At 41.9% G+C, this 22635-nt stretch overlaps 1 protein-coding gene across 2 annotated transcripts in view; it reads left to right on the forward strand.

Moving 5' to 3' along the window:
* The window catches only part of Wdr59 (WD repeat domain 59), a 69736-nt gene that overhangs the window by 38827 nt on the left and 8274 nt on the right, over positions 1 to 22635 (forward strand). Inside the window, exons 17-22 of one of the 2 annotated variants that reach the window (XM_042700940.1) lie at positions 1300 to 1369; positions 3530 to 3683; positions 7987 to 8043; positions 14663 to 14796; positions 16348 to 16429; positions 21852 to 21964. In XM_042700940.1, coding sequence (XP_042556874.1) covers positions 1300 to 1369; positions 3530 to 3683; positions 7987 to 8043; positions 14663 to 14796; positions 16348 to 16429; positions 21852 to 21964 — 610 coding nt within the window. The remainder of the gene's footprint in view (positions 1 to 1299; positions 1370 to 3529; positions 3684 to 7986; positions 8044 to 14662; positions 14797 to 16347; positions 16430 to 21851; positions 21965 to 22635) is intronic. The other variant, XM_042700939.1, reaches the window with a different exon arrangement.

The following is a 22635-nucleotide window of genomic DNA, read 5'->3' on the forward strand; positions in this document are numbered from 1 at the left end:
CTCTGTCTACATTTGAGCTATGTTTTCAGTCCTTTTTGTTTTAGTTATTTACTTGTATGTTTTTACATTAGCATCAATTAGTTTTACAGGGGGTTTCATTTTGATATGTCCATATATGTACACAGCGTATCTTGATCAGACTTACCCTCTGTCACCCTCCCTCGTTCTAAATCGGTTTCAATAAGCTTCATTGTTGAGGGGATAGAAGAGGCGGGGTGAACAATATCAAGATACATTGTATTTGTGAATGAAGATAATTATTTTTTTAAAACTAGGAGCCAGGGCTGAGAATGTGGCTTAGTGGTAGAGTGCTTGCATGCATATGAAGCCCTGGGTTCGATTCCTCAGTACCACATAAAAAGAAAAAGTTGAAAGTGGTGCTGTGGCTCAAGTGGTAGAGTACTAGCCTTGAGCAAAAGGAGCTCAGGGACAATGCCCAGGCCTAGCGTTCAAGCCCTAAAACTGGGGGAAAAAATTACATAAAACTAGGAGCCAGTGTCTCAATTCTGTAGTCCTGGTGACGCAGAAGGCTGAAGTTTGGAGAATGGTCATTTTAAGCCATATTGGGAAGAAAAATCCTTGAGACTCCATTTCCAAAATAACCAGCAAAGAGCAGGGCTGGAGGTATAGCTCAAGTGATAGAGCACCAGTTGAGTGAGAATCAACCTGAACAAACACAAGGCCTTGAGTTCAAACTCTAGTACTGTAAAAAGGAAAAAAGGGGGAGAAAGTTACCCTTGAGACAAGGGTTATGTCCAGGCCAACTTGGACTGTGATCCTCCTATTTATGGTTCCCACATAGCTGGGATAACAGGTGCAGGCCACTGTGCCCAGCTGTTGATTGAGATGGGGTCTTGGCTTACTTTTCACCTGGGGTAGCTTGTTGTCCTCTCAAATATTTGTCTAAGTAGGTAGGATTGCAAATGTGAGCCACTGTGCATGGCCAGACTTTTGCCTTTTTGACAGAAGTGTGTTATATAGTGCCAAAATTGGTGTCTTTGGGTATATCTTAATCATTATCAGAACTGAAGTCTTAATTTTTTCATTCTGATGAGCTTGGATTTGAGTCTATTCAGAGCCCTGGTTCTTAACAGAGGCTAGATCAACCTGGTAGTGCTATGTAAAGTACCTGTGAAGTCTTTAACATATTTGTCCTGGGCCCTGGAGACTCTGACTTTTGTCCAGCTTATGCCACATTGCCAGCTACTTCTAGCTTCTTGACACTGATGTGTGTGTGTGTGTGTGTGTGTGTGTGTGTGTGTGTGTGTGTGTGTGTGTGTTATCTCTCTCCTTTGTCAGGTTACCTGGTGTATTTCACAAGGCCCATGACAATGCATCGAGCAGTGTCTCCAACAGAACCTACTCCTAGGTGAGTTTGGGAAATGCAGAAAGAAGGTGCATCCACAGGGCCAGAAGGAACAGATGTCTGGGAAGGATTGCTGATCCTGATTTTAGACAATTTGTTTTAGTTCTTCAGTGAACTTGCATTACAAGATTGATTTATAAGAGATCAAAGCTCATTAAGTTGCAGCAAAGCTAAGGTATTTTCCTATAAAGTTACTACCAAAGCACTTGAAGAATTAGCATACAAGAATTGTTGTCAAATAAGGCAAAATCAGTTTGAGGTATAACTCAATGGAAGAGCATGTTCCTAGTGTGTTCAAGGCTCCTGGCTTGAGCTCTTAGCACTTGACAGAATTCGAGGGCACACTGAACTCAGGTCCTTACATTCATTTAGCAAATTTGCTTGGCTTGTGCTCTACCATTTAAGTCATGCTTCGAGCTTGACTTTTTGCTGGTTATTTTGGAGATGGAGTCTAGCAGACTTTTTTTCTGTCCAGTTTGGTTTTGAACCTTAATCCACTAGATGTCACCTTCTTAAGTAGCTAGGATTACAGATGTGAGCACCAGTTACCAGCTAGCTATCATTTTTTTTATTTTGGCAATTTCTTTTTAATTTTTTTGTGTTGTATCAAAAGAATATTTGCTTATACCAAGGTTTCAAAATTATTGTTCTTTGTTTCTTTTTGAAAGCTTTATAATTTTTAAATTCCTTATTTAAGGTCTGTGATCCATCACAGATTCATTTTTTTTAACGTTGTGATGGTCAAAGTTAGTCTTATTTAGTATAAATAATCAGTTCTATAATTTTTTTTTAAGTCATGGAGCTTTAACTCAGGGCCTGGGCACTGTCCCTAAGTGCTTTTGCTCAAGGCTAGCACTCTACCACTTTGAGCCACAGTGCCACTTTCAGTTTTTGAGTGCTTAATTGGAGATAAGAATCTCGTGGGAACTTTTCTGCCTGGCCTCGATTCAACTGTGATCCTCAGATCTCAGCCTTCTGAGTAGCTAGGATTACAGATGTAAGCCACTGGCACCAGCTCTATAACAGATTTTTGAGGATTTCTTTTTTTCGTAAATTTGAATATCAGTTGATGAAATATATATGGTCTATTTCTTTTTTTTTTTTTGGGTCCGGTCGTGGGGCCTGAACTCTGGGCCTGAGCGCTGTCCCTCAGCTCTTCAGCTCAAGGCTAGCGCTCTACCACTTGAGCCACAGCACCACTTCCGGCTTTTTTCTTTTTGCTTATGTGGTGCTGAGGAATTGAACCCAGGGCCTCAGGTATGCAAGGCAAGCGCTCTACCACTGAGCCAACTTCCCAGCCCGATATGGTCTATTTCTTGACTCTAGTATTTCTTTTTCTTTTTTTTTGGTTGCTTGTGCGGCTTTAACCCTGAGTCTGAGCACTGTCCTGAGCTCTTCAGCTCAAGGCTAGCAGTCTACCACTTGAACCTTAACACCACTTTCAGTTTTCTAGTGGTTAATTGAAGATTAGAGTCTCATGGACTTTCCTGCCCCGGCTGGCTTTGAACCATGATCCTCAGAGCTCAGCCTCCTGAGTAGCTAGGATTACAGGCGTAAGCCACCAGTGCCCGGTCTCAATAGATACTTTTAAAATTAAATTGTTCCTAGGTATTTGATGTGTTTTGATGTTATTGTAAATGAAATTTTCTTATTTTCCAAATGTTTGTTTCTGATATATAGGAATACAATAGATTTTTTTTTTGAGGGGGGGTTCTGGTCATGGGGCCTGAACTCTGGGCCTGGGCGCTGTCCCTCAGCTCTTCAGCTCAAGGCTAGCGCTCTACCACTTGAGCCACAGCGCCACTTCCGGCTTTTTTCTTTTTGCTTATGTGGTGCTGAGGAATTGAACCCAGGGCCTCAGGCATGCAAGGCAAGCGCTCTACCACTGAGCCACCTTCCCTGCCCCAGGAATACAATAGATTTTTGTCAATTGACCATGTCTCTAAATTCACTCCTTAGTTTGTAGATGCTTTTCTATATACACAATTATAGAAATATTCTGTGCTGTTGTAGAGAAAGCATTTTTCAGGTTGGTTCTTTTTTTAATCTTCCCCTCCCTCACCCAATGTCTTTTCCGCTTGGCTTCATCAAATGCTAGCAGTAGCACTACTTAGGAATATAAAGACTGTAGCCAGTATGGATAATTCTCATTTTCCACTACAGATCTCTCTCAGCCTTGTCTGCTTATCATACTGGCTTGATTGCTCCAATGAAGATCCGCACAGAGGCTCCTGGGAACCTTCGTTTGTATAGTGGGAGCCCTACCCGCAGTGAGAAAGAGCAGGTCTCCATCAGCTCTTTCTACTACAAGGAGCGGGTAAGTGCCAGCGCCAGTACTTTTGATTTCTTACCCCTTCTAGATTTTTGTTCTTGTCCTGCCTGCCTTCCAGTAACTACATTAGTAAGCCCTTTGTAGTCTCTTTCAAAATTAAGCCATTGCTTTCTTCCTTTCAGTTAGTTTTAAGCACTAAATTGTGCACGGGAAGAGGGGTTAGTTCTTATAGTCCATATCCTTCATTTCCTGTGTAACCTTGTAATTCCCATGTATTGAGTTGATTGCTATATTTTAGGTAGAATAATTTATCTTCAGATGTGCCTTGGTGTTCTGATGTTTGCCAAAAAATGAAAGGATGCTTTTGAAGACTTGAGATCTGGATGTATTTGGAACTTGAGAGTTGTGAGAGTTGTGAAGTTTATTTCTAACAGATTTTCTCTTTTTACTAAGCCTACACTTAAGTACTCATTTGGATGAATCAGTTTATATGAAAATCTCCTGAACTTGTCTTTATGTTACAGGGTTCTTAGGAATTCATTGTCCCTAAGAATTCAGTTCAGGAATTTATTGTCCCTAAAGAAGTTATCATTAAGCAGGTAGACACTTTTTTTTTTTTGGTCAGTTGTGGGGCCTGAACTCTGGGCCTGCACGCTGGCCCTCAGCCCTTCAGCTCAAGGCTAGCACTCTACCACTTGACCCACAGCACTACTTCCAGCTTATGTGGTGCTGAGGAATCGAACCCAGGGCCTCATGCATGCAAGGCAAGCACTCTACCACTGAGCCACCTTCCCAGTCCTAAGCTGGTAGACACTTTTGGGAATGGCAATGTAGACATAATTGATAGAGTGCAGGAATAATGGGAATCTCCCATCTTGCCAGCTTGAGAATCTGATCTAAACATGTTATAACTGATAGGTTTTAAATAGTTCCACTTAGTCTTTGGCAGTTCTTTATTCTTCTTACCCCCCTAAGTGGACTGATTGGAATTAAAATTTATTTTTAACTGAATTATTTTAAATAACCATTTCACTCAAGTATTGGAGGTGTCTTTACTTCGATTGCAACATAGTGTTTACCTTTGGCTTATACTGATAACTGACCAGCTCTGACTTGGTCTTATCTTGGGACTGAATGTGACCAAAATGAAGGACAGCAAATGATATTTGGGACTGGACCAGCCTTAGGCAAAGCCATTCCATTAAGAAGGGAAAATGACTTTCTGTTGCTTCCTGGTCTCCTTCCATAGTCCCTTGCCTTGTATCTCTGGTGGAGTTTTGCCCCATTGGTTGCCAAGGACATCCTTAGGACACATACCAAATTATATTCCTCCCAAGTCTTCTATGTTCAAAATATTAGCTCTTTTGTCTTTTTCTTTTCTTTCCTTCCCCCCCTCCCCACCCAGTCCTGGGGCTTGAACTCTGGGCCTGGGCACTGTCCTTGAGCTTCTTTTTTTATTCAAGGTTAGCACTCTACCACTTGAGCCACAGTGCCAATTCTGGCTTTTTTTGTTGTTGTTGTTGTTGGTCATGGGACTTGAACTCTGGGCCTGGGCACTTCCCTCAGCTCATCAGCTCAAGGTGAGTGCTCTACCGCTTGAGCCATAGAGCCACTTCCAGTTTTCTGGTGGTTAATTGGAGATAAGAGTCTCATGGATTTTCCTGCCCAGCTTGGCTTTGAACTGCGATCCTCAAATCTCAGCTCCTGAGTAGCAAGGATTCCAAGCATGAGCCACCAGCACTGGCTACTTCTGTTTTTTTCTACTTGCTTGGTACTGAGGACTCGAACCCAGGGCTTCATGCATGCTAGGCAAGCGCTATATCACTAAGCCACATTCTCAGCCCATTTTTTGTTTCTTTTTTTTTTTTTTGGCCAGTCCTGGGGCTTGAACTCAGGGACTGAGTACTGTCCCTGAGCTTCTTTTGCTCAAGGCTAGTACTCTACCACTTGCCACAGTGCCACTTCTGGCTTTTTCTGTTTATATGGTTCTGAGGAATTGAACTCAGGGCTTCATGCATGCTAGGCAAGCACTCTACCACTAAGCCATATTCTAAGCCCTCTTTTGTCTTTTTCTACAGGCTAGCAAGTAACCAGACAGATGATTTTATATTAGTGGGAACTAAGGCATTTGTGGCCTAACTTAAATAAACTCATAGTTGCATAAATGTGAGAATTTCCTTTAGCATCTGGGCCACGTTGAGGAGATGTTTAAGTCAGAGGCAATTTTGAATACCCATTCCATTCATAGCCTATCCTTTGCATGCTTGGGCTCAGATGGGACAGAGTAGGTTGACCAGCGCTTTTGATAATGTGGTCATGTAAAGCCTGTCCGTAGAAAAAGTAACTCCAGTTTGAAGATGGAATGATGTCTCCTAATGCAAAAGCAATGGGGAAGCCTACATTCATTATTTGTGATGGTCCAGCCCCTTTTACTAGCAATATAATCATCATAATAAGGCTCTAGAAGAACTTGGCTAATTAACTGCTAGCACATGGTATCTGCTCAAGCGTGGAAGATGGAATGTAATATTTCAGTTTGGGATAGTTACTACTACACTGCTTCTCCTCAGAAAATGGGCTATTTTAGTATCCTAGTCTGACATAGGAAGTGGTCTTTTAAGTTTTATTTTAAATAGTCACCAAATAAAATGGAAGAATACATTATACTCTCATATGAAAATTCTATACTGATGTATAACATATGTAGTTTTCAAATCATTAGCATATGGTTCAGTGAATTAACAGTCTCCCAGGTCAAGACCTAGAACATTGCAAGACTCTCACAAGCCCTGAGGGAAGGAAGACACATTTTAATGGATGACATATAATAATCATTAGGTTTTCATATGAAATTACTGATAATTGATTTTCATCTAAAAGTTTCATGTGTTTTTGTGTATTAGCTTCAAAAAATAAAAGGGAATAAGTTAATTTGTGATGAACTTGAATAAACGTATCTCCTTGAAGCTTGTTCATTTAAATACTGCCATTAATATCATACACAGGCTGCCTTATCTTTCTCATAGAGCGCAATACTCCTTGACTATTTTTGAGCCCTTGAGAGTCTAGTTTCACTTGTCAGATGATATCACCTTACTACTTTTCATCTAGAAATATTTCCAGCTTAAATTTTTTGGTGCCCCAGTTTTTTTCCTACATATTTTCATTCCCTTTTAGATCTCTTCCCATGAGAGGTTTAAATGAGGAAGAATGTAGTAGAATGTGCCAGCATAAAGCCTTTCAATGAAGGAATTACAGGATATTTTTTTGAGATTACAGAACATCTTTATAGATCTGTTAGGTGACTATTCTTTGTTTTTCTTGTGCCTTTAACCTGTCTACTTAGGTCAAATTGTTATATTTACCCAGTGTTCTCCAGATAGAATTCCAAAGTTTGCTCCTAAAATTTTGAATATACAAGAGACCTCAAAACCTACCAAATTTCATAGAAGTAAAAAAGCATAGAGATGCTAACACTAATGAATTTGGAAATACATCAACTACTAATAGCTGATGAAACGTCATTTATTCCTAGGATAAACCAGAATTCCCAGAACTTATAAAAATTAGGCATTGCCCTTAAAAAAAGATCTCATCTTTGCTTTAGTTTATGTTAATTACTAAAAGAGCAAATAACTGGTGAGATCTTTAAGTTTAGTAGAATCACATCTGATCTCCATAATCAGTGGGGTATGTTTCCAGTTCCATGCTCAGATGCTCTTGCTGTTAGCAAGGGGACACTCAAGAACATTCTTCCTCAGCTCAGCTCTCTTCTCCCCTCCCCTCAATTCTCCAGGATTCCCTCTCTACCCCCGACCCTGCATTGCTCTGAAAATAGTCGTTCAGTCCCAGTGTCAAAATACCAGATTCCCTCATTGCCCCTGCCATTCACACCTAGGGTGTTGAGTCCAATAAAGAACTTACTTCCCTTTAGGAGTGAGAGAACATACTCTCAGTACATGTGAAGCGAAAAGGAGAGAGTGTCTTTGCCTATTCTTTCGCTTGCACCATGATATTAGACCTGTTCGAGTCCCTCTCACCCTGACCATAGTTCCTTTGTCAGAACTGTGTGGGCAGCATCCTGTTATATCCTGGAAGATGCCTGAAGAACAATGAAATGGAAGCTGGTCCTGGTGTGTGATAGGTTGGGGGAGGAAAGGGAGTCCAGATATTCCTATGCTGCAGTTTAGGTTTTCCAGTCATTTCATTCCCCTTTTGTAACATATATATAAATATATTTGAATCCATCAAATGTGAGGAAAGCTTTCATTTTATTCTCTATTTTTCCCCTTTTAATTTTCTTGGTGTTTTTCTTCCCTCTTCCTGGGTGTAACGTTTTCACGCACAGATGTCTCCTCGCTCTGCCCGGCGACGTTGGTCCATACAAGCAATTAACGACTTCCCGGTACTGTGCGCTGTGCAAATGCTCTCCTTAACTAATCCTGTCTCTACCCAAAGGCCCAAGAATAAAATGCCACCTGCCTGGCTTTGAGGAACCCGAAATGACAGGCTGGCTGGTTTTCAGGACCAGCAACAAAAAAAGTTTTGCTTTGTAGTCATGGTGTTTCAAGTGGGTAAACATGGTTGAGGGTCATGAATGGCTTTCTTTACAAATGAAACTAAATATTGGGTTCTTGGAAGAAATCCTGATTAAATGACTTTTAGTTCACCTGATTTCACTTGGAGCACTTGGATAATTCCCATGGTGCTTTTAAAAGCTTACCTGTGGCATGGTGGGGAGCAGAGGAAGATATAAGAGGTTTCCACCATTTAGTCTCTATGTTAATTGTCTTGGTTTAGTTCAGAAAGAAAAGTGCCCACCTGCTTCATTGGCATGATACATGGGAAGTTTCTGGAACAAATATTTTCATTATCATCAATATTTTTGTATTGATACCAAAGCATCCGCTATGGGATATCCCTTCTTCCTTTCTTTCTTTTCCTAATTCATTCCTATTGGCTACCTTCCCTCTTCTGTCTTCCTCTCCCATCCCTTTCATGTTTCAGTAGAGCCAAGATGACCTCAAGGCAGCCTTGATGCTTTGTAAATTGTGTTGGACATTAAAAAAAAGTCTAGAGGCTTTGCACTGTATAGGCTTTGCATTCAAACTTAGTTGAATTCAGGAGCCCTCATTATGAGCAGGAACCACTGCTGCCAACAGCTTGCAGGTGGAACCACCAATTTGGCCACCTTCCCTCAAAATGCTGCCTCCAGCCAGTCCAACTGTTGAATTTCTTCTGATTTTCCAGAAGCCCCTGTTTTTGCAGCTCTTTAAATGGGAACTCATTTTGACTCACTGCCCACTGCTGATTATGCATTGTTGATGGGGTTGCTGCAAAGCAGTTGGTGGCTTATTCTTGGGCTGGTTTTACATTTAACCCATTTACTGGCATCGATGTTGCCTCCGATTGTAGCAGTAACACTGGTGGTGCAGTTGTGAGCTGGCTATTGGTTGTCATTCAGTGCCTCCCTTCCTCCTTCCTGCCCATCTTCCCTGTCCTTTTTGCCATAACCCACGAGCACCTTCCTGGGATGTTCACAGGGTTATCTTGGAGCTCGTCATGTAATAATTTGTCTGTCTTGCTTTGCCTCTCTTCCTTTAGTCCCTTTTCATGAAATCTATGGGGAAAGGACATTTTTCTGGTGATGGAGCATTGTAAAGACCTGAGGGAAATGTAGCCTTTTGCCTTCTTGAAGTACCAATTTTACTGCACAGAAAATTATCCACACAAAAGCCTGTCAGAGTGGGACTGAAGCAACGTAAGAAGATTAGGGCTTTTAGATCATGGTTCCTAACCTTGACAGAGTAGCCACACCTTAGCTCTCTAAAACCAAAGGATCCCAAGAGAAATCCAGATGTTGATACCTGACAGTTGCACAGTCAAGAGAGACTCCCCAAATGGCCTGCAAGCTATTAAAAAAAGTCAGTCTTAAGGGAAATGCAGATGGACCAGAAATGCTTTTTATTACCAGATCTTAGGGGAACCCCCCCCCCCTGAAAAATTGTGGAACTTTTGGTTAGGGAGCAGCTGGGAGCTAAGGCCACAACTAACATCTGATTTGAAAGGTAGTATATTTTCATTTAGGTAGTTTTGTTATATTTCAATCTCTATAATAATTGGTCATTAGATGGGATTATGGATTAACCCTGTAGCTTGAAGGGGAAATGCTTCATATTTAAACCAACAAACAATTTTTTTAAACCCAACACTGATTTGTAGCCTCTTAAGGATTTTTGACAATATTTTGCAGTTATTTTATACTACACTAAGATGAGAGAGAAGAGAGAGATTGAAATAAGAAGGAAAATAAATTGAAACAAAAGGAAATTGAAACCCCATTGTATAACTACTTTAAGAGAAAGGAAAAGAGAGAGAGAGAGAGAAAGAGAGTGAGAGAGAGAGAAAGACGATTAGTACTGTCCCATAATTGCTTTCACAATGTAACTTTTGGCAGCTAGAGTTAGAGTGATCTCATGTTGCAGAATCTCCTGTAGGCTCAGAGGCAGCTGAGTGAGGTTCCATATAACCTCTCTCTCTCTGGCTCTCTCTGGCTCTCTGGCTCTCTCTCTCTGTCTCTCTCTCTCTCTGTCCCCCCCCCCCTCTCGTGCTGGTACTAGGACTTGAAAGTAAACCTTGCTTTCTTGTTTAGTTTTGTTGCTCACGGCTGATGCTTTACCACTTGAGCTGTTTAGAACTTTAAAAAAAAAATTTAAATTGTTATTATAAAGGTGACGTACAGAACCGTTACAGTTATATGTCAGTCAAAAAATACATTTCCTTTAGGACAATGTCACCCCTTCCCTCCCTCTACTTTATAACTTTTTGCTGGTTAATTGAAAATAGAGTCTCCTGGATTGTCTGCTCAGACTGGGTTTGAACCATGATACTCAGATCTCAGCCTCATGAGTAGCTAGGACTTACAGGCATGAGTCACCAGTGTCCAGCCATAGAGCATTCCTTATATATTCAGTACAGACTAGACAGAAACTCCTAGAAGCCCAGTGTTTCAAGAAGTCCAAAATACAGACTATGATTTTCATAATTCAGTAAAGAATAACTTTAAAACATTGTCAAAGACCACTGTCCACATTTTCATCCAATATTTATTGGCAACTCACATTGATTTATTTCTACTGATCTCTGCAAATGGTGGAAGAATCTTAAGACATCTTTCTGGATTCTTGAGTTTTCTTCCGTCTGAATGTGCCTGATCTTCACAAATATACAGAAGTAAACTAAACACACATGTGTGAGTTACATACTCTCAAACATAGCCTGAAAGTAGTGTTAGACTGAAGCGGGCTTGCCCCAAGGAAAGCCACGTGGCTGTAGCTCTGCTGATCATCAGCAAAGAGCCAATTATAATATTTGGCAGAAAGTGACTGAAAACCACATAAAGTTCTGAAAAGCAAGTTAACAAAAGTGGGTTTTGTAGCCTGTTCAGATCTGAGTTCTTTCTGACTGTAACCTTGAATAAGCTTCAGGTCCATCTTAGGAAACATGAAAGTACTTCAGGGTCTCACAACTGCAGCCCCAACTACCAGCCCCAAGTGGGCCATCCAAACAAGAGATGATATGATTCTAACAGCCACAGACAGAACTCTAAATCCTAAGCCAAATATTTATATACTTGGACCTGTTTCATTGTGAATTTCCAAATCAGCTAGTCTACTTGCAAATGAGCACTTCTGGCATATGAGCCTTCATATAATAAATAATGGGTTTTTAGTTAGTCTTAACTTAAAATTCAGGCAATTATGGCTCTTTCCATTGTGTTCTAAAAGCTAGTAGACCCCCCATTGTTCATGAATCTCCATTTGTTTCAGATGTATAGTTTAATGAGCTTCCATGAGTTGCTCCCTTATTCACTGATTTTCATTTTCTCTTTGTAATAAAGAGCCACAGTGACTTCTGGGAACAGTATCTTGAAGAAGACTTCCAGAAAACTAAATTAGATGGATTGTATTTTATTCCATTTAGAATCTTTTTAATGTAGATCATTATTTTTTCAATCTAGTACCCTAAATCTCAGTTGAGATGGTCAATGTCACTGTTCACTGTCATCGTAGGGTAGTTGTACTCTAATTCACACTCCCTAACCTAGCTCGTGCACAGTGCATGTATGACTACATCTAATATCAGTTAACACTACTTGGCTCCCGCCCATTCTGACGAGCTGTTTTTTCTTTAACATGTCCTCCCCATATGTGGACCCAAGTCAGGATGTTTGTAGATAAAAGGGTAGTATTTTTTGTTTACTTGATTTTGTGCCAGTCCTGGGGCTTGAACTCAGAGCCTAGGATCCATCCCTGACCACCTTTTTGCTCAAGGCTACCACTCTCCACTTGACCCACATATCTACTTCTGGCTTTTTTGATAATTTAGTGGAGATATAAATCTTACAAATAGACTTTCCTGCCAGGTGCTGATGGCTCATGCCTGTAATCCTAGCTGCTCAAGAGGCTAAGATCTGAGGATCCTGGTTAAGTCCGTGAGACTCTTATCTCCAATTAACCACCAGAAAACAGGAAGTGGTGCTGTGGCTTGTGTTAGAGTCTTGCCTTGAGCTGAAGAGCTGAGGGACAGAGCCCAGGCCCAGAGTTCAAGCCCCATGACAGATAAAAAAAAACAAAAAAAGAACAGACTTTTCTGCCTGGGCTAGCTTTGAGCTGTGATCTTCAGATCTCAGCCTCCTTAGTACCTAGGATGAAAGGCATGATCCCCCCTGGGGCCTGGCAAAAGGATAGTGAGTATGCACATAATTCTTCTTTAGTAAAGAATCAGGACTGTCATTTTAGCTCTCAGGAAGCTGAGGTAGATGAATATAGGGAGTTTGAGGCTACACAGTGAGTTCAAGGCCAGCCAGTGAGACTGACCTTGGAAAATGCAGAAGATTGAAGAGTTCCCCCTAATAATAGATTACCCTTCCCCTTGTATTGAAGAATTAGGACCCATTGCATAGACAAGTAGTAAGTAGCAGTGGAACTGCTTCATAAGATCAAATAGGTTACAGTCCATATTGTTGGTGCAGCATATGCACTTATAAATTATGATAAATCATTCACAGATACTTTGGCTAAACTTCTTCATTTACTGGCCTGGAACTAAATTCAGGTGTCCTGCATTTAGTAAATACTGAGATATATACCAAATCTCTAGAAAGTTACATGCACTGGATGCCCTTGGGATTAGATAAGATATTGTGGTCAGAAATGCCTGGATTTTTTTTTTTTTTTTGGGTCCGGTCATGGGGCCTGAACTCTGGGCCTGGGCGCTGTCCCTCAGCTCTTCAGCTCAAGGCTAGCGCTCTACCACTTGAGCCATAGCGCCACTTCCGGCTTTTTTCTTTTTGCTTATGTGGTGCTGGCACCACAAGGCAAGGCAAGTGCTCTACCACTGAGCCACCTTCCCAGGCCAGAAATGCCTGGATTTTAACACCTAAAATAATTCACAGGAGCGTAGTTATGTGAAAATCACATGTAGAAAATAAATTTGCCCATGAGTAATCTGAATAATGAGCTAATTTAGGTTCCTGAGGGTTTACATACACACATATATTTTTAGGTTGCCCTTCCCAGTCTTTGCAGTTTACACTCATGTGTTTTTCTTACTGTACCCTCATTGACTTTCTGGTATTGGCCAACAGGATCCATTGTTAGTCCAAGTTATTATTGAGAAGGGGGGAAAAAAGGTGACTATCATGAGATTAAATCACCAGCAAATGATTAAACTTTCCCAGAGTCATACTGAACCAGTATATGTGGTAATAAGACCTTGGTTTGGCTGGGCACCAGTGGCTGACACCTGTAATCCTAGCTACTCAGGAGGCTGAGATCTGAGGATCATGGTTCAAAGCCAGCTCAGGCAGGAAAGTCCATGAGACTCTTATCTCCAATAAACCACTAGAAAACTGAAGTGGTGTTGTGGCTCAAGCGGTAGAGTGCTCGCCTTGAGTTGAAGAGCGCAAGGACAGAGGCCAAGCCCAGAGATCAAGCCCCACAAATGACCAAAAAAAAAAAAAGAAAAGAAAAATTGGGAGTGGTGCTGTAGCTCAAGTGGTAGAGTGCTTGCCTTGAGCTGAAGAGCGCTGGGACAGTGCCCAAGCCCAGAGTTCAAGCCCCATGACCGACCAAAAAAAAAAAAATGACCTTGGTTTTCTGATTCCAAACTGTAGCTTCTTTTCACCTGCTCCTTATACCTGGCTTGTTAGTTTCCTTAGCTGAGTCATTTTGGTTAACTCTTTTAACTTTTGGAAATAGAATATTTGCTCCATTGTCTGGTTGCCATTTTGAAGGTAGCAGAGTCTGGTAATTCTCATTTTCCAGAACATTTCCCATTTTACATGCATAGACTCCTCATATAGAGAGCTACTTAACAGTGACAGATCTGGGGAACTGGGCTATGTTCATGCTCGCCATGTCCATTACCCAGTCCCCTGACTTGAATATCTTGGACCTTTTGAAGGGATCAATGTGTAGAAATAATTCAGGTCTTCTAGAAAAGAGTAGAAACTCTCCTAGAGCTTCCAGGCTCTTCTTCCTCCATAGATTAACGTTGGCAGAGCCTGTGCCGGTGTGTCTGAGCTAAATATCCCACAGATCCTGTTGAAACTGTCTGAGAAGAGAAAACTGGTTTCAGGCAAGACCTTTGAACCTAGTACTAAACTCCAACCTTAAAATTGGTTCTTCTCCCACATTTTGGGAGTCTTTACTAACTCCTTGAACTGCTATTTTAAAATTAATTAATTAATTCTGGCTTCCTAGTTTCCATTTTTGAACACCTGCAGAATGTATGTAGCCCTGCCACGGGTGCCTGTCTTTCTGTTAGGATTTTGGATCAAGAGCTCAGTGTCCTTTGTCATCCTTTTATTTCCTATTGATGCTGATTCATGTAATTGTGGGCATGATGTAATTTACAGTTTCTGCAAATGACCAATGACCCAAATATGCTGTTGTGTTCTGCAACTGTATGTTTCTGCTTTTCCAAGTCCTATTGGCTATATCTTGCCATCTTCTCCCTAGAAATCAAGGAGGTGGAAGAGTAAGCGTGAGGGCTCAGACTCTGGCAATCGGCCCATCAAAGCTGCCGGGAAGGTCATCATCCAGGATGTTTCTTGCCTTCTTCCTGTTCACAAATCACTGGGAGAATTGTACATGTAAGTTCAAGATTTCAAGTATGCTGTGCTTATCACTTTGACAAATCGTGTGTGTGTGTATGTGTGTGTGTGTGTGTGTGTGTGTGTGTGTGTGTGTTTAAAAGCTTTGCAAGTTGTCTTCAAAAGTAATTTTAGGAGAAGCTCTGTTGTCGTATAGCATATTACCACAAACTCAGCAGCTTCAGGTAGTATACATGTATTGCCTTGCAGTTGTCATAGGTCAGGAGCTGGGCCTGGCTTTGCTGGGCTGTTGCTCAGAGTCTCGCCCAGCTAAAATCCTGTAGGCCCCATAGTGATCTACTCTGATGTTCAAGGTCTTTGTCCAGGTTCATTCAGTTATTAACAGAATTCAAACCCTTCTGGACTAAAGAAGACTTAAGTGAATTTCATCTTCTTTAACGCTAGTATAGTGGCTCGCTTAGCCGTTAGCTTTTTTTTTGCCAGTCCTGGGACTTGCACTTAGGGCCTAGGCACTGTCCCTGAGCTGCTTTTGTTCAAGTCTAGTGCTCTACCACTTGAGTACCATTACTGGCTTTTTCTGTTTATGTGGTACTGAGGAATTGAACCTAGGGCTTTGTGCATGCTAACATTCTACCACTAAGCCACATTCCCAGCGCCCTCTCCCTGCCCCCATTACCTCTTTTAAGGCCCTACCTAATTAGATCAGGCCCACTCATGGTAATCTGACTCTTGACAGAGTCTAGGACTTAGTAACATAATCCAGTGGTGACATTCCATTAGTGCTGCCCATATTCAAAAGGAAGAGATTATTCAATGTGTGTACAGCAGGGGGCAGGAGTCTTTGGGGACTTCCCTAGAATTCTGCTCCCGCACTCAATATAGAAAGCAGATAAAAGCACAGCTACTTTGACTGAAGGGAAGTGGGAGGTGAGTGATCAGTCTGCAGAGGCCAACCTGTGGTTCCTTCCTGAGCTTCAACACTTAACAAATGTCTTTTCTGTAGCACACATACAGCATAATATCCTATGTACAAATTACAGTGTTGTACATATTTAAATCCCATAAGCCTTGGGAACTCGACAGAAAAGCTAGTTGGTGAATTAGTGTTTGAGGACAGCTTCTTTTCATCACTTCAGAGCTGTTAACAATTTTACCTTCCCCTAACAAGAACTCACAGCTCAATGAACATCAGCTCCAGTTTACTTCTTCCCTACCCTATCAGATAGAAGGGAGCTTCGCGCCAACATAAAGTAAAACATCTTGAGTGACACCCAAGGGAAAGTTCCTACTCTGTTAAGCCAGGAGACATAGTCTATTAAATCTAGGAAGTTGGACTAGAAAGTAACTTTTTTATTCTTTTTTTTTTTTTGGTCCAGTCGTGGGGCCTGAACTCTGGGCCTGGGTGCTGTCCCTCAGCTCAAGGCTAGCGCTCTACCACTTGAGCCACAGCGCCACTTCCAGCTTTTTTCTTTTTGCTTATGTGGTGCTGAGGAATCGAACCCAGGGCCTCAGGCATGCAAGGCAAGCGCTCTACCACTGAGCCACCTTGCCAGCCCCTTAACTTTTTTATTCTTAAAATTTTTTTTCCAGATTGAATGTGAATGATATTCAGGAAACATGCCAGAAGAATGCCACTTCAGCCATGCTTGTTGGAAGGAAGGATCTTGTCCAGGTATTAAAAATCCTTATTGGTGGAACTTGTTTTGTTTTTTTGGTCGGTTGTGGGGCTTGAACTCCGGGCGGGTGATGTCCCTCGGCTCTTTAACTCTAGTACTATACCATTTGAGCCACAGTGCCACTTCCAGTTTTCTGAGTAGCTTATTGGAGATAAGAGTCTTAAGGCTGTCCAGGTGAACAGGGATATTCAAATCTCAGACTCCTGAGTAGCTAGGAATGCAGACATAAGCCACCTGTGCCTGGCTGAACTTAAATTTTTTTTTATTGTAAAGATGCTATACAGAGGGGTTACAGTTACATGAGTAAGGTAATGAGTACATTTCTTATCGAGCATTGTCACCCCCTTCTTTGTTTTTCTCCTACTATCCCTTCCCTCCCTCACCTTCCTCTCTCTCTTCCCCCCCACCCTGAAGTTTTAAAATTCATTTCCAACATAGGGTCTTGTGAGTCTCATTGTTGCAATGGGTCATCCTGAACTTGGATTTTTTTTTTTGTCAGTTGTGGAGCCTGAACTTTGGGCCTGGGCGCTCTACCACTTGAGCCACAGTACCACTTCCAGCTTTTTCTGCTTATGTAGTGCTAAGAAATCAAACCCAGGGCCTCATGCACGCAAGGGAAGCACTCTACCACTGAGCACCTTCCCAGCCCCTAAACTTGAAATTTTTGGCAGCAGATTTTCATTTGATAGTTGTAGGTTAGTGGCTCCTATTTTCCAGTTCTTTTCTTTTCTTCTTTTTTTTTTTGAATCAATTTTTAGGGCTATAGCAGCTTCTTAAATCCCCTAGATGTTTTTCTTACTAGTGCTCAGTTGGGGAGACCCTAAAGAATTTACTGAATATTTTAACTTCATCTCTTTTCTTTTCCAATACTACACTGAGTATTGCATACCTAAATTTGGGCATCTATGTCTTTACCATTTTTGCCCTCAAATCCTTTTTTCTTTTTCTTCAAAATAACTTTATTATTGTTGTTGTTTGTTTGTTTGTTTTGTCGGTCATGGGACTTAAACTCTGGGCCTGGGCGCTGTCCTCAACGCTTCAGCTCAAGGCTAGTGCTCTACCATTGAGCCACAGCTCTAGCATTTGAGCAATAGCAACACTTCTGGTTTTCTGAGTGGTTTATTGGAAATAAGAGTCTTACGGCTGGCTTTGAACCAGGAGCCTCAGATCTCGCTTTCTGAGTAGCTAGGATTACAGGCATAAGCCACCTGGTCCCCACTTGTTTGTTTGTTTTGTTGTTGTGGGACTGGAACTCAGGGCTTGGGCACTGTCCCTGAGCCTGTTTGTGCTCAAGGCTAGTGCTATACCACTTTAGCCACAGCACCATTTCCTCTTTAACTTTGAAACATGTTCCTCCCCACCCCACCCCCCACTCCACCCCCGTCACTCATGGGGCTTGAACTCTGGGCTTGGGCGCTGTCCCTGTGCTCTTCAGCTCAAGGAGAGCGTTCTACCACTTGAACCACAGCGCCTCTTCCAGTTTTCTAATGGTTTATTGGAGATAAGAGTCTCACGGACTTTCCTGCCCGGGCTGGCTTTGAACCGCAATCCTCAGATCTCAGCCTCCTAAGTAGCTAGGATTATAGGCATGAGCCATCAGCACCCGGCTTTGAAACATGTTTTATCTCACAAAATTTTCCAAAACAGTGTTCCTTTATGTAGAATTGTTCAGCTTAAAAAATAATGATTTAGTCTTACAAAACTGTAAATTTCCTTCATCTTTGCAAGAATACCTAAGTGTATAAGCAAGCTGCTCCTTCCTGTTTTGTTTTTTTTTGTTGTTGTTGTTGGTCATGGAGCCTGAACTCTGGGCCTGGGCACTGTCCCTCAGGTCTTCAGCTCAAGGCTAGCATTCTACCACTTGAGCCACAATGCCACTTCTGGATTTTTCTGCTTAGGTGGTGCTGAGAAATCGAATCCAGGGCCTTATGCATGCAAGGCAAGAACTCTACCACTGAACCACCTTCCCAGCCCCTCCTTCCTGTTGTTTTAAAACAGTTTTATTGAAACATGGTCTGTATACCATGCAATTTACCCACTTAAAAAATTCCAATTGGTGCCGGGCGCCGGTGGCTCATGCCTGTAATCCTAGCTACTCAGGAGGCTGAGATCTGAGAATCGCGGTTCAAAGCCAGCCCGGGCAGGAAAGACGGTGAGACTCCTATCTCCAGTAAACCACTAGAAAACTGGAAGTGGTGCTGTAGCTAAAGTGGTAGAGTGCTGGCCTTGAGCTGAAGAGCGGAGGGACAGCGCCCAGGCCCAGAGTTCAAGCCCCATGACCGACAAAAAAACAAACAAACATTCCAGTTGGTGGGTTTTAGTGTATGCAGTTATGCAACCATCACCACAGCTTTAGAATATTTTTATGGCCCTAAAAAGAAAGCCCAGGCCCCTTAACCTTTTAATTCCTTGTCTGCCTTCCTATCCTTCTCAACTACATGTACCCATTAATTCACTTTCTATCTCAATTGTACCCTGATTCTTTATTGTGAAAATTAGGATGAGAAATGAAAATTGCTAGTGCTTGTCCTATTAGCTCAATATTCTTCCTTATCACTCTCCAAATGAGTCAATTCTAAGCCCTTTCCTTGATTTTTATGATTTAAAAAGTCCCTGGGTTTCCATTTATATTCTAATAAACACCATCAAGTCTCTGCCTGAAAGCCTTTTAAGAGAAATTTAGTTATGGGTTTAATCTACTTCTGTAAAGCAACAGCTACCTTGATTTTATGAACAATACGAAGTCAACATGGTATAGTTGAAATCATAGGATTTATAACAGGAGACTTGGGTCTAGCTTGGCTTTGTACCAGAGTAAACTCAGGAGGTTATCCCTGATTCTTAGCCTTTGAGTGTGTTTGTAAAGTGAGAACTTGAAGAATAATTTCCTCACAGAGTTGGTGAGAAGATTAGTGAATGCTGTATACTGAGGCCATGATTTTCATGTTCTGAAAAAACATGCAGCAAAAAGTATTTCTCAATTCATTCATTTTTATGCTGAACTCAGAGCCTTGTCACTGTCCCTTTTTTGTTCAAACTAGTGCTTTATTACTTGAGCCACAGCTCTATTTCCAGCTGTTTTGGTAGTTTAGTGGAGATAAAAGAGTCTCACAGACTTTAAGTTTTTTGAATCCCAATCTTCAGATCTCAGCTTCCTGAGTAGCTAAGATTGTAAGCCTCCAGTGCCCTTCTGATTCTTAATTTTTTCTTCAATATTTTTCTGGTGCTGTTGACTCAAGTGGTAAAACACTTGCCTTGAGCTGAAGAGCTGAGGGACAGCGCCCAGGCCCAGAGTTCAAGCCCCATGACCAACAACAACAACAAAAAAGGACAGATAAATCAGTAACAAAGCTTTAATATTTTTTTTTATGTCCCTGTTGAAGATGCTGTATTTACTACTTTGTAATAGCTGAAGGAATAAATGTAAAGTGTCATTCTGCTGAAGGCATTTAGGAAATCTGTATTTTGAAATAGCGAGGCCAAGTTGTTAGCCAGGTACCATTCTGCCACTTTGAGCCACTGTTCTACTTCCAGTTTTCTGGTGGTTAATTGGAGATAAGAGTCTCATAGACTTTCCTGCCTGGGCTGGCCCTGAACCACAATCCTTAGATCTCAGCCTCTTGAATAACTAGGATTGCTGGTATGAGCCACCAATGGCTGATTGAATTATAAACTTCCTTAGTCAAAGTCTATGCCTTTGTCCTTTTGTACTTCTCATAGTCTAGAGTAGTCTTTACTAGTTGATGGGTAGACAATGATGTGTTGCTACAAGTGAAAGATTTTTTTCCGGGCTGGGAAGGTGGCTCAGTGGTAGAGCGCTTGCCTTGCATGCCTGAGGCCCTGGGTTCGATTCCTCAGCACCACATAAGCAAAAAGAAAAAAGCCGGAAGTGGCGCTGTGGCTCAAGTGGTAGAGTGCTAGCCTTGAGCTGAAGAGCTGAGGGACAGCACCCAGGCCCAGAGGTCAGGCCCCACGACCGGACCCAAAAAAAAAAAAAAGATTTTTTCCCCCCAAAAGTACTATTTAGTTTTTAGAAGCATCAAGGGCATGGGGACTTTGTTATGACAAGGTATATATAACTTATGGCTTGGATTTATTAGACGCTTAAGGGACATTGCCTTTGGCTGGTGATTCCAAGTCCTAGATTCAGGTTTAGAGGTGTTTCTCAGGTTTACTCTGAACAAAAACAAAGCCAAGTCTGCCTAGTCTTGGCCTGTTCTGCTACAGCTTCAGAGATTATACTAAAATGTCCATAATGAAGGCAACAAAGACTTTCATTATCTGGATAAAGGAGAACATCTTTTTTTTTTTTTTTTTGGCCAGACCTGGGGCTTAAACTCAGAGCATGGGCACTGTCCCTGAGCTTCTTTTGCTCAAGGGTAACGCTCTACCGCTTGAGCCACAGCACCACTTCTGGCTTTTTCTGTGTATATGGTGCTGAGGAATTGAACCCAGGGCTTAATGCATGCTAGGCAAGCACTCTACCACTAAGCCACATTCCCAGCCCAGGAAAACAAATCTTAAATGGGACACAGGATGTGCTTTTTTGCTCCCTGCCAACTCAGTCACTAATGAAGGATCAGAGAAAGTCACATATTAGTGTTTAAATAGTTGACCCTTTTCTCTGAGTGTGTGTGTATCTTTCTGTCTCTCTGTTTCTGTCTGTCTCTCCCTCTCCCCCTCCTCTCTTTCTTTCCCCTTCCCGCCCCTCTCTTTGTTTTGGTCAGTCATAGGGCTTGAACTCTGGGCCTGGGTGCTGTCCCTCAGCTCTTCAGCTTAAGGCTAGTGTTCTACCACTTGAGCCACAGTGCCACTACTGGTTTTCTGGTGCTTAATTGGAGATATGAGTCTCACAGACTTTGCTGCATGGGCCGGCTTTGAACTGCAATCCTCAGATCTCAGCCTCCTGAGTAGCTAGGTTTACAGGCGTGAGCCACCGGTGCCCGGCCTCCCATCTTTTTTTTGAGACAGATTCTTGCTGGGCTAGCCTTGAACTCATAATCCTCCTGCTTCACCTCAAGTACTGCTGGGATTATTTACAGGCCTTTGCCACCATTCCTGGCTTTGTTATTATTGTTATCATTATCAGTATTACTAGTGGTATTGGGGTTAGAATTCATGGCCTTGCATTTGCTAAGCAGGTACTCTACCATTAAGCCTGTCCCCAGGCCATTGCCTTATTAGTGAAAGTTTTAAAGCTAGTGTTTCCCAAGCAATATAGTGTACACAGAGTCACTTAAGATTTTGTTAAAATGTGAATTCTGATTCAGTAGGGCTGAATGGATCTAAAGTTTTGCAGGGACCTAGCTGTTATTGCCCTAGAGTGGGCAAGGCTTTAGGCTGTAGATAGAGAAAAGTAGAGATTCCTCTGTGATCCTACCTAGTTTGAGTTTGACTCTCTCTTTTTGATCTGTCCAGGTTTGGTCACTGGCTACAGTAGCTACAGATCTTTGCCTTGGTCCGAAGTCTGACCCAGATTTGGAAACACCCTGGGCTCGACATCCATTTGGACGACAGCTGCTGGAATCCCTGTAGGTTTTGGGAGCTAAAAGTGAGAAAAATGAGTGATGTCCATTTTAGGTCTGGAAACACTTTAAATGTTGCTGCCTTAGAGCAAGGTGCAAAAGCCAGAGGGATGAAGGGAAGGAGTGTGCCATTTCCTTTTAGCACTGGCATAACTCTTGTGCAAGATACATTTTTTATAGCTCAAGGCCTTTATTTGTCATGTATAAGAAGAGTTTGAGACCCTTAAGTGAGAGTCATGTTTTTGTAAGTCACACCAGTTTATATATGGGCCTTTGAGCTCTGGAATGGTAAATTTCTACTTGATGCTCTGGGATTGGTCTCTGGGAACAGACAGAGAATTGTGTGTTGTTCACATTCGTTCTCTCAATACCAGGATGATTTCACTATTAGGCAACTCATGAAGATAATTGTAGTTGTATTTCATTTGCTGCACTGAAATTTGGCAAGTGAAATATGCAAAATGATTTACCACCAAGTAAGACCACTTGAATCTCTATCACACTTGAGTGTCAGGGTCTGAGCAGGAAACTCCACTTCGTTCAGGATGAAGTGTTTGCTTTCCTTACTTTCCAGACCTGGAAAACCTGTTTGTCCTCCTGTTACCTTACCCTTAACACAGGGGGTTACAGTGCTTGTTTTGCCTACTTCATATAGGGCCTTGATAGCACAGTCAGCA

Source organism: Dipodomys spectabilis, unplaced genomic scaffold (assembly GCF_019054845.1).
Source record: "Dipodomys spectabilis isolate Male_0828 unplaced genomic scaffold, ASM1905484v1 ptg000273l, whole genome shotgun sequence".
NCBI lineage: Eukaryota > Metazoa > Chordata > Mammalia > Rodentia > Heteromyidae > Dipodomys > Dipodomys spectabilis.